Source organism: Xenopus laevis, chromosome 5S, assembly GCF_017654675.1.
Source record: "Xenopus laevis strain J_2021 chromosome 5S, Xenopus_laevis_v10.1, whole genome shotgun sequence".
NCBI lineage: Eukaryota > Metazoa > Chordata > Amphibia > Anura > Pipidae > Xenopus > Xenopus laevis.
Window position 1 is genome coordinate 98,556,345 of NC_054380.1, and position 11,550 is coordinate 98,567,894.

Consider the following 11,550-nt stretch of genomic DNA (forward strand, 5'->3'; position numbering starts at 1 on the left):
AGACCATTCCACTCAGCAACCACATTTATAGTGTCCCATTCATTCGCTTCACATATGGGTTGTAAAGAACTTTTTTTTCATTTTAAGATTAAGTCTTGACTCAATAACATTTGTTTTGCTTCTGAGTCTTCCCCAGGACCCAATACGTAAAAAGAGTAGTTAGGCAGCGCTGCCAAGTGCTCAATCCGACATCAACCGAACCTCCGAGTCCTACTACTCTCTCTAATTTTGTCCAAGATTATGACGTAACTATCGAAAAAGGCGGATACAAACTATTAGCCGGTAGTTGTTACTCCGCGCCGGATCTATTTTCTTCTGCGGCCTTCGTTTTTGAGCATGCGCACTTCTCGCCTATAGCCCTGCCACTAAATTATCCGGAAGTAGAGGGGCCGATCTGAGAGAAGCTTCTGTTGGCCCCTCCTCTCCTGGGCTGCTGCAGTGAAATTGGGCGCGTTTGCGCAGTGACGTTCCTTTTTATTTGTTGGAAGGTAAGACGGCTTAGCGCTTGGGACTTCACGTACATGGTTCCGTCGCTGACAATGTATGTAGGCAGCTGAGCTTGCGCTAACGTGTCAGAAAGAAGTCGCAGGTAACGTAGGAGCGGACAAACATAGAGGGTGAGGCAGACTCGGGCGTGGACTTGCCGCCGCGCTCTGGTGGGATAGAGGCCTAGGCGCGCCATACTATAATAAGTCGGCCCCTGGCGAATGGGTGAAGCCGGGATTGGGAGAGTAATAGAAAGAAGTGACAGAAACGAGAGTTGGCTGCGGCCTTTGCTCGCTAAACAATATTGTCGCTTCACTATACTTGTCTAGTGCAATTGGGCCGGTGTTTGTGTCCACATAGTTGTGAGGGGAGTGAGCTTTTGTCCGGCCGTGTGGCACTCGTTTATTGCGCAGTGATTCAGCAGAGTGGCCGGGCTATTGGGCGCTGTATGTCGGCTCCTGACGAAGGGTTAGCGGCACAGACACGTCAATGGTAGAATGGGCCAAAACGGCGCTGTTGTGAAACTCGTCCCGTCTCTTGGCTGACAGTTATGTGGGGCGGCCGGGAGTTGTAGACCGGCCTAAAGTGGAAAGCTGCAGCCCCTGGGGCGTACTTATCCAGTTTGCGGCCTTCCAGTTGTTCGGCTTCATTTGCAGATGCTGCAGTGTGTTGTAAACTTAGTGCCGGGGGAGGGGCATCTGTCATGAGAGACTTCATCCCAGCACTGGTCAAATGCTGAAAGCTTCATGTAGATGATAGCTACAGTCCTATATGCCTGCGTCTTATTCCAGCATCAGCAGCATGTCAGAGCTGCTACAGCTGTTCTACAACTATGCAACTCTAGCATTCCATGCATGACTCTGCTTTGTGTCTATATATTCAGCCTCCTTCAAAGTCTCCTGGATCCTTTAACCTCAAAGCTTCTTCTCTCTCTGCAGTACTCGTATCCACCCAGCAACATGGCAGATGATATAGATTTCACCAGTGGAGATGCCGGGGCTTCCTCCACTTTCCCCATGCAGTGCTCGGCTCTGCGCAAGAACGGCTTTGTGGTTCTGAAAGGACGTCCCTGTAAGATTGTTGAAATGTCAACATCCAAGACTGGCAAACATGGGCATGCCAAGGTAAAATCTTTGCCCGTGTCAATAATTAAACTTTGCGAATGCTCTATATGGCTCGTGAAAAGATTTGTCAGGCTGGAAGAATTTACTAGGACGTTTAAATTGGGCAACATAGTAACTACTTGATATGGAATTTCTACAGCCTTGACTATAAATGTAGCTTAACTGTATTGGGGTATTTATGTCAGTATAGTGTTGAACTGGGCATGTAAAATAAATGCAAAAGTCCATCCATATGTGCAAAAAGAGTGTTCCAGGATAATAACAAAAATCAGTTATCAACATTGTTCGCTTTACGACTGTCTTTCTTACAAAAGCCAAAACATAAGGATTGCACTCATATAAATATGAATGCAATCCTTATGTTTTGGCTTTGGATATTTGCACAAGGAGGATTCATTTGGGGCAATCTCCATGGGATTGGCACCTCAGTATTAATTAGGGTGTGCACCTTCCATATTATATTTCTTACAAAAGTAGCTGTTTTTATTTAATGGTCAACATTATCAACATTGTTAGCTTTACGGCTATCTTTCTTAGAAAAGTAGCTGTATTTAATGTTCTTGTTCTTAAAGGGGAAGGAAACCTCGTTGGCGCTAACCCCCCTCCCGTGTATTGCCCCCCCTCCCACCTGGCCTACCCCTCCCGCTGGGCAAATGCCCCTAACTTGTTACTTACCCTTCTGCGCAGGTCCAGTCCAGGGAGTTCACAGGCGACATCTTCTTCCACGCGATCTTCTTCCTCCTTTGACCGGCGTTTTGGCGCATGCGCAGTAGGAGCATTTCGCCGGTACGGATCTACTGCGCATGCGCCAAAAGTCGCGCGCATGCGCAGTAGATCGTACCGACGAAACGATCCTACTGCGCATGCGCCGGTCAAAGCAGGAAGAAGATCGCGTGGAAGAAGATGTCGCCTGTGAACTCCCTGGACTGGACCTGCGCAGAAGGGTAAGTAACAAGTTAGGGGCATTTGCCCAGCGGGAGGGGTAGGCCAGGAGGGAGGGGGGGCAATACACGGGAGGGGAGGTGGGGGGTTAGCGCCGAGGAGGTTTCCTTCCCCTTTAAAAGTACACAATTCATCATCATCATTTATTTATATAGCGCTGTCAAGATACGCAGTGCTTTATAAAAAAGAGTCTTAAAAGTCTCTTGTAGCCTTAACAAAAAGGAACCTGTCTGGCATATTTAGTCTGTTTATTCATTTATTTAACTGTATTATCCACCTCTGGGGATAGATAAGGTTATTTCTTTAGACCTGGCTTGTTTTCAATATAAAAATACCTCTGGGGATAGATAAGGGTACTTTCTTTAGACCTGGCTTGTTTTCAATATTTAAAATATCTGCTGCCTTTTGAATAGTTCAATGTTTTTTTTGTAGGTTCACCTGGTTGGTATTGATATATTTTCCGGTAAGAAGTATGAAGATATTTGTCCTTCTACCCACAACATGGATGTTCCAAATATTAAAAGATGTGATTACCAAGTAAGTTTTAAGCGTAAATGAACTATTTGCTTGGTTAATGGTTGTGTGTATAAGCTGAGCATTTTTAATATTGAACTGATATAATTTGAAAGTGCCTACAGGTGAGAGAGAAGGTTCGTATTACATTGTTCTTGTATGCAGCCCCCGCCAAATGTTTCCTCTTATTTGAGAACTATAGGCATGTTATCTACAAACGTGATTTCTTTCAGTGTTTGCATGCAGATTTTATATTCTAGAGTTGAATAAATTACAGTTGGCAAAATAGGTTCTTAAATTTTTGTGCCGTTTTCACATATTGAAACCAGGTTTTCTCATTTGACAGTCTGTTTTAGAGGCAGACCTCTTGGCATATTCACTAGGAAGAGAAGCTGACCTATATACTAAAATCTTTTAGTCAGCCTGCTGTCTGGCAGAATTAGGGTAATATTACAATCTGACATTAACCTTAGTGAAGGCAAATTGGCAATATTACCTGATGTTTTTTAACCGTTTGAATTGACTGTGCAAAAGTATATTCAGGTGCTATTGTTACCCATGGTAGAGATGGTTTCTGTGTGCCCTAAGGTGTAATTAGCCTGGGGAGGAAATGGCAGCAAATATGTAGTAAATGTAACTAATGCTGTGTAGTGTTGCTTTATTTAAGGAGTAGTTCGTCTTAATACAAATATTGTTTTGACCGCAAATGTATGTTCAAGCATATTTCTAATGTGCCTGTGCTAAATGTTTAGTTATTGAACAAAATGACCTATTGTCTAATTGGCATTTGTACTGTACTGCGCATGTCTGCACTGCCTATGAAAGATACTCCACCTACTTCATTCTGCAGAAGTCTGCATGTAAACAAAGTATGCTACAATGTGGGTTTTTTTTTTTTGGTTAAGGATAATAGATTTTATAAGCCTTTGAACATTCATTTGAGCATGCAGGTGAACAACTCCTTTAAATAAATGCACTTATCAAGTTCTGTGTTTGTTTATTGGTTTTTATTTCATAACCATTTATGAGGCTTGCCTATTTCTAACAGCAATGTAATAAAGCAGTTTTGAAATTATAGCTGCCCCAACCAATATCTAATCAATATCTGAACAGGTTGCAGGAAGGACATGAATTACAGTATGTAAAAGATAATTGTGAAATATTAGACTAGAACAGCAAAATATGGCCACCACTTGAATTTTCTCATTCACATGAAAGCAAGATGGTAGTTACTTGGAAAGGGCAGTAGGTGCAAAGTGTGCTATTAGTGCAACACATGACTACATGTCCAAGGTGTATGTTTTGCCTGAGTGGATAGTTAGTCCTAGGATATATAGGAGCTGCTTACTTGTACTTGAGGCATACCGTGTGGTGCTACTACACCCTGGTCAAACTTCACATCAACGCAAACAACCCAGACCTCTGCACCCAGTGTGCCTCAGATAAAGGGTATTTTATCCACATGCTGTGGAGCTGTAGCAGGATCGCACCGTACTGGGGGAAAAATGTAGATACATTTCATGCAGTGCTACAGGTCACAATTCACACCCAAGTTGTGCTTTCTGGCCATAATACAAGATCTTAAATGTAACATACCAATCGCTTTTTTTTTATTTTTTTTAATTTTTTGTTTTTTTGGAGCATTCCTATTGGCAACTAAGTACCCAAAATTTGAGGAACCCCACCCCCTCCTACCTTTATGTATTGGAACCAAGTTATCTGGAAACCCATTCTCCAGAAAGCTTAGAATTACAGAAAGGCCGTCTCCCATAGACCCCATTATAATCAAATAATCCCCATTTTTAAAAATGATTTCCTTTTTACCTGTAATAATAAGACAGTACCTTGCACTTGATCCAAACTAAGATATAATTAATCCTTATTGGAAGCAAAACCAGCCTATTGGGTTTATTTAATGTTTACATGTTTTTTTTTATTTACTTTAATGAAAAAAAGAAACCTATCTCCAATTTAATTATGGTAACAAACGTGTACCGTTTTTATAAGAAACATGACTGTATGCAGTGAAATTCTCCCTTCATTTTTTTTTTTTTTTTTTTTTTTGCTGTGACTGCTGCACATAAGAAAGTTCAGACTGTCCCTAACTGCTCTGCAGGGAAATGATCATGCTTTGAAACAGCAGGGGCAGCCCCCACCTTATTCCCAGCCATGCAGAACTCTAGCACCTTTGTTTCCCTGTAGATCAGTCGGCAACTGTGTAGAGATTAATATTGGATTTTATTTTTGCCTTTACATCCCCTTTAATGTTTCCAATTCCTATGGTGGGGACAAAGATCATGGAGCCAGATTTAAACACAGAAACTGGTACTCTCATTGAAGGAATATTTTGCTGCAGCCACTGGTTCTGCAGAGTTGGAGAAAGTATGTATTAAACAAAACTAGAAGATCCACATTAGATTACATGACCGCACGGGATCCAGTGCAGTCTGCATATTCTGATTAATCAGTCTTGCTTTATTGGCTTCTGGCAGATATTATTTGACTTGTACTGTTTTGACAATTTATGACGATCCCTTGGCAGCAGCCCAGACCACACTGAGCATGTGCCTGCTCTTGGAAAGATGTTTAACAAAGTTACAAGATGGTGACCCACTGTGGCCAACTTTGAAAACATAAATCATTTGTTTAATTAGGCTTCTTGTGCAGTAAGTTCACGTTTGTTTAGTATACAAAATACCGCATTTCTAGCATTATTTTAGACTTTAGTTCCCCATTAAGATCCAAATTATGGAAAAATCTGTTATACGGCAAACCCCATGTCGCAAGTATTCTGTATAAACTGTTAAATCTTGTGCTTGGATGGATATACACCCCCTTAACACACAACAACCCATTGTTGGGTAAATGACAGGCAGGAATTATGTTTGTGCTTGTTGTTAGCCTACTATGTATACTCTACCTTTTATTGCAATGTGATTCCAGCCCTTCCATGACTCATATTTGCCTCCCGATCATTTCCATTGCTGTACTAAACACGTTATGTACCATCACTGGCACTTTGAACTGTAATATGTCTCTTTTTATTTTCTTAACTACCAATAAAAGGCATTCTGTTCATTGTGAAAGGCCACAAAAAGAAAAAAATATCTAACCCTCTGGCTTATAAGCAAAGAATATAAATCATGTTTAAGTCAAAGTTCAAATTTAGATTTTGTTTTGGTGCCTAAAATGTGCATTTGCTATCTGATGTAGACCAGTTTTTTTTTTTTATGGTATTCTACACATATTTGCCACTGAAAGCTCAGTCTATGTACAGTTATGCCCTGAATTAGTTGTTTTGGATCTGTTTTAGTTATTCACTAAAGCATTATCCCATACAATTTGAATCAAGCAGACTTGGGCTACTTACAGGCAAATTCTCATTTAACCAACATTCATGACAAAGTGCCATCTTTTGTGGGCACAGGCTAGCAGGGGGGCACTGTGTTAGACCTATTCACATTGTTAAGCATCAGAGGACAAGAAACAAAGATTTCCCCCTCTATATATCCCCATTAACTGAATGTATTCTTTAAAGAGGTTTGATGCCACATTTTTCTTCCCAGGCGTTCCTTGCAGAGTTGTATATGCATAGTCGATTATTTTAATCATTCTTATTTTACTGTCCACGTGAGAACGATGCATACATTTCCTGTGATAACTTTTTTTTTTTAATTTAAATACTGTCCAGGGAGACTTAAGAATCTCTATTTCTAGTGAATTCAATTGCTAACATACTGAAGTGGGCATAAATGCTTACACAGTGCTTCTCTGAGCCCATAAGTTTTTTACTGTTCTTTCAAAATAGTTTGGGACCAGTTTTTTTTGTTTTTTTTTTTAATTTTTTTTTCTATTTACATATTTTCTAATGTGCATTTCTGCCATGTTTTTCTTCTCTTGTAAAGAACACTAACATGCAATTTTTTTTTTCTCCCTCTGAAGAGTCGGTTAACAAAGAGGGAGGGTCATTTCATTCAGGAGTGGTGGATGATTAAATCTAGCTCTGTGCATGAAACCTGGTTCTTGGGGGTAATGTTGAGGGTTTGTGTGTGGGATTTTTTTCTCCCTCTCCCCTTAACTTGTGTGTTTTTTTTTTCCTTTAGCTGATTGGTATTATTGATAATTACCTGTCCCTTCTGAGTGACAATGGTGATGTCCGTGAAGATCTGAAGATACCAGATGGTGATTTGGGAAAGGAAATAATAGCTAAACATGAAGCAGGAGAGGAGATTTTGGTATATATTTAATTTTTACTTCAAAAATACACTTGGTGTAGTTAATGGCCCTGTTAGTTTTTTTTTTTTGTATGACTAATTAGTTTTCTCCATTGTGTTTTTAACATCCATGGTACATGGTAGATTTGTCACCCACGGTTAAATCTGCACTACCGCAGGCATCATCTCACAAAAATGCTATCCCCTATGCTAATGTTTGAATCGCTGCAAGTAAATTACATTTCTTGTGGTGATTTGGCTTAAAGTATAAAAAGCAAAAACAGAACTTTCCCAGTGATTAAGCCAAATTGAGTGATGTTGCATACTTTCAGCCATTTTAAGAGCGTGCTATAGTCATCCACAGTTGTGTAGATTTAGTAGCAGGCAACAAAGCTCCTCATACCATTGCCTTCAAAGCTGTGGTACACAGGTTGTTCACTTCCTTGTTTGCGGCAATTAAGTTGTCCCCCTACATGCAATGTATTGCTTTTTAAAGATATTATTGGAAAACACAGTGGCCATGTAATTTCAAATGATTAAAGGAGAAAGAAGCTACCGAAGCAGTTTATTGTCAATAGATTAGCCACAATAGTGCAAGCTATAAGGCTATATTTATTCTGCAGAATGCTTTACTATACCTACATAAACCGCTCTAGAAGCTGTTTGTTTAGGATAGCAGATGCCATTTTAGCATTGGTTTGACATCACTTCCTGCCTGTCTCCCTGCTCAAGCCCTGGCCCTGAAGGTTTATGATGAAAACAAGAAGTCTGATCCAGAAGTCCATGTGTACACAGTAGAAGCAGAGATGCTGTGTTTCTTTTGACTCTGAGGACTCTGAGCAGCATTACTTTGAGGGTTTACTGGTGTATTTATATAGACCTTTCTGATAAAGCTTACTTAATGTTAACCTTTCCTTCTCCTTTAGGGTGGTGGCACACGTGGCTACTCGGTAGATTAGTCATCCAGCGACAAATCGCCTCTTCCCTAAATGACTTCCCACTGGCTAGAATGTGAATCGCCGGCGGGATGGCACTCAGATTGCTTAGTTTTTCCAAAGTCGCCAGAAATTGCTTTACGAGGTAACTTTGGGCGACTTGGGAAAGCTGAAGCAATCAGAGTGCCAAGTAAGGCATTTAGAGGAGATTAGTCGCCCGAAGAAGAGGCGATTTGTCGCTAGTCGACTAATTTCCCTGAGTAGCCTACCACCCTTAACTTAAGCTCTTGATGAGGGCATTTCAATACTTCAGTAACTTGATGAGGGCATTTCAATACTTCAGTAACTTTATTTTGCTTATCTCAAATCTCTGCGATTGTAAGTATACTAGTCTAGATAATGTAGGTTTAATTCTATACCTTTTCCTTTTTCACAGGTCACAGTCTTGACTGCAATGAGTGAGGAATGTGCTGTAGCCCTCAAGGCCATGACTAAATAAACAGGGATCCCCCAGGCTGGAGCAGACTGCTCAGGTCAAGATAAAACCACAGATCTTCAATTTGGTTCTGATTGTCACCAAAGCTATGGCCTTCACAAAGGACCTCATTTCCTTTTGACTTGTTTTTGCAATTACTGCTGGTTTCTAAATTTGTTTGTGCAAGTCAACTGGCAGTCTTCAAAGTCACTGCAGTTTAAAATTCTGTTAATGATTTGGTTGTTACCTTTTCATATTTCTATTGGTGCTTATTGTGAGGGTCCAACTAAACATATAAAGTACTTAAAGGGCGTCTGCTTAATCACAATGCATACAAATTTAATCAGGCCTTTGGTTTAATTTGTAAATTGCACCTAGAATAAAAAGGTAGCTCAACTGGGCTGTGTCCTATTAAACAACAACAACAATTTTGGTATAACTTTTACTAATAGTGTAGAGTAAATAAGAACTTAAGGAGCAAGTTTAAATCTTATGCATGTTTGGCTATGGTTTAAATCTCTGTTTGGAAGATCTTGGGACTGCTGAGTTCTTGGTTTGTTTTTTTGAGATGCCAGTTGATTTGCCTCTTTCCTAGCCCTCCATATTAATAGAAAAAGAACTGGTGGCCATGTGCAACTAAATTGTATTACCTCTGTACTCTCCTAAGCCAGTGTATTGGCTTGCATATTGTAAACTTCTAAAATGGTGTCAAAGCCTGCCTACAGTCTAGTCAGGCAATCTGTATGTTGGGTGATACTACACAGCAGGCATTTGTGGCACAAATGAGTGTGCTACAGATATTCACTCGAGGCCTTTGTGATCAGACTGAAAAAAAATAATAAAAATAGAAAAATGCAGTTCAGTTGCTTCTTTTCTTTTATTGTATTTATCTTGAAATATTAAGACGGAGTAAAGATTTTCCGAGGAATTTGTTCTAAATGCTTCCAGCGCTTTTCTTTTTCTGCAGCAAAATGATTTTAATGACACTAAATCACACTTAATTTTGCTAAAACTTTATTAGACATTTTGGAAAACTGAACACTTGCATTTAATATCTTAAATATGGACTTCTTATTTTGCTGCAAAATCTCTCCTCATTGCTTGAGCTGATATCAAGATTGGTTTCAAGGGAAGGGTTGTAAAGTTTCATAACTAACCTGTTCTGTAAATTCAGTGCAGTGTAAGATGTTCTGAAAGTAGTTGTCCTACCAATCCTTATTGTAAAGGAACCAGATAACTGCTTTTTTGTTTCAATTAAAGATGCTGGTTGTTAAATCCCTTTCTTAGTATATATCACTTCCACTGAATGTTAATCATTTAAGTGGTTTCTGACTATGCTAAGAAGTGGAAATACATTTGATTATCAAAATGTAAAGCTTGCCCCCGTGAGTTAGAATTGCAGGGGAAGCCCTTGCCATGTTGAAACACATCACACACTTTAACTTTAGATTTCTCGAGCATTCCTTGCTTGTTCTTGCACCTTTTGAAGGAACTCCTACAGTCTTTATCTTAAATATAAAGATTTGCATGTGCTATTAGTTCTTCCCAAAATTGATCCTTAAAAATTAATTTTTATTTCTACTGACCAATAGCAAACCATTGGAGGAGCTTGGCTCTGTCTGGGTGCTTCTCTAAAGCAGCTGTTTGGTTCATAAAAGTATCAAGCAATAAGGAGAATTAGAATTATGTCAATGTTTGTCAAACAATACGCCCCACATCACCTGCTTTTAATGTGTGTAAAGTAAATGTTCATGAGAAACCACTGCCCTACTTATCAACAGATGGTGAAATAGAGGTTCAGATGTACTTGATGGCTTCCATTTGAGGCATTTTACCTAAGAATGCCAAAATTGCCCAAGGGGTTGTGTATTGGCTTTTTTTATACATTGGAAGGGGAAGCATGATGTATTATCCTGATGTGTTCCCTCAGCACTTATTTCATTTTTTGTTTGTTTGTTCTCGGCATGCTATTAACATTGCAAATAATACCTAATGTAAAAGAAAACTACAGTGATTAGGGTCCGTGTATCATTTTGAAACCTGAAACCCACTAGCACTACAAAATGTAACTAGCTAGGAAATGTTAATACTTAACTAAACACTTTAAAAAGCTTCAAGGGATTTAATTGGTCATGGAAACCTATCTTGTTAGGTTTGTGTATTGTATTCTGCCATCTCAAGTTGTACAGAACAAGAATTTGAAACCATGTATATTTTGCATTTCACTGTTAAGTTAAAACTGATTCGTTAATCAAAATGTAAAGTTTAAAGATTGTTACTAGCCTATAAAATTGTGGATTGAACAAAGTTAAGATATCAATAAAGCATAGGTGATTTCAGATGTGTATCTTTATTTCCCCTCCCCCTCCCCCCCCCCCCCCCCCCCCCCCCCCCATCCACTTTGTATAGAAAGCCCAAACTTTCTAATGGCTTAGGGCAGCTCTACATGGACTTTTTTGTTGTGATCCGACGCGCTGCGATAAATCGCATGCAACAGTAATAAGGTAAGAGAAATGTCGGATGAAGTTGCAGAGTTGATCCAACATGATTTGTCGGATGCAGTCGCAGCATCTGCATCACAGTCTTGTCGCGTTTGATAAACACTGCAACTTCATCCGACATTTGTATATCTTGCCTTATTTCTGTCGCATGCAATTTGTCCATGTTCAAATAGTCCTTCTCTTTGGGTGTTGGCAGCCTGGGCAACTAATTTCCCAGTCTACCACTACCCTTAATTTGTAGGGTATAGCGTGCTGGTTGTGTAACTTAGTTTAGTATCTCCCTTAACTGGTTGCTGGTTTATAAGTGGTATTTTCCACTACCCCTTAGATTGAACATATTTCAGACCCCACTTAAAAATA

General features: G+C 39.7%; 1 protein-coding gene across 2 annotated transcripts; it reads left to right on the forward strand.

Annotated features, from left to right (window-relative positions):
* Nucleotides 1-313: 313 nt before the first annotated feature.
* Nucleotides 314-11,028, forward strand: eif5a.S (eukaryotic translation initiation factor 5A S homeolog). Of its 2 annotated transcripts, none has more exons than XM_018265706.1 (5): nucleotides 314-488; nucleotides 1,425-1,610; nucleotides 2,985-3,089; nucleotides 7,169-7,300; nucleotides 8,651-11,028. In XM_018265706.1, the coding sequence occupies exons 2-5, from the start codon at nucleotides 1,446-1,448 to the stop codon at nucleotides 8,711-8,713; spliced, it is 465 nt and encodes a 154-aa protein (XP_018121195.1). In that variant the 5' UTR covers nucleotides 314-488; nucleotides 1,425-1,445; the 3' UTR covers nucleotides 8,714-11,028. The 2 variants fall into 2 exon arrangements, with proteins under 2 accessions (XP_018121195.1, XP_018121194.1); XM_018265705.2 differs by having other exon boundaries at nucleotides 442-589.
* The last annotated feature ends 522 nt before the right edge of the window (nucleotides 11,029-11,550 follow it).

Bases quoted from the DNA above. Each gene is read 5' to 3' on its own strand.
- eif5a.S (XM_018265706.1), top strand. From the start codon at position 1,446: ATGGCAGATGATATAGATTTCACCAGTGGAGATGCCGGGGCTTCCTCC. The intron at 1,611-2,984 runs GTAAAATCTTTG...TTTTTTTTGTAG, and splicing joins GCAAACATGGGCATGCCAAG to GTTCACCTGGTTGGTATTGA. The intron at 7,301-8,650 runs GTATATATTTAA...CCTTTTTCACAG, and splicing joins AAGCAGGAGAGGAGATTTTG to GTCACAGTCTTGACTGCAAT.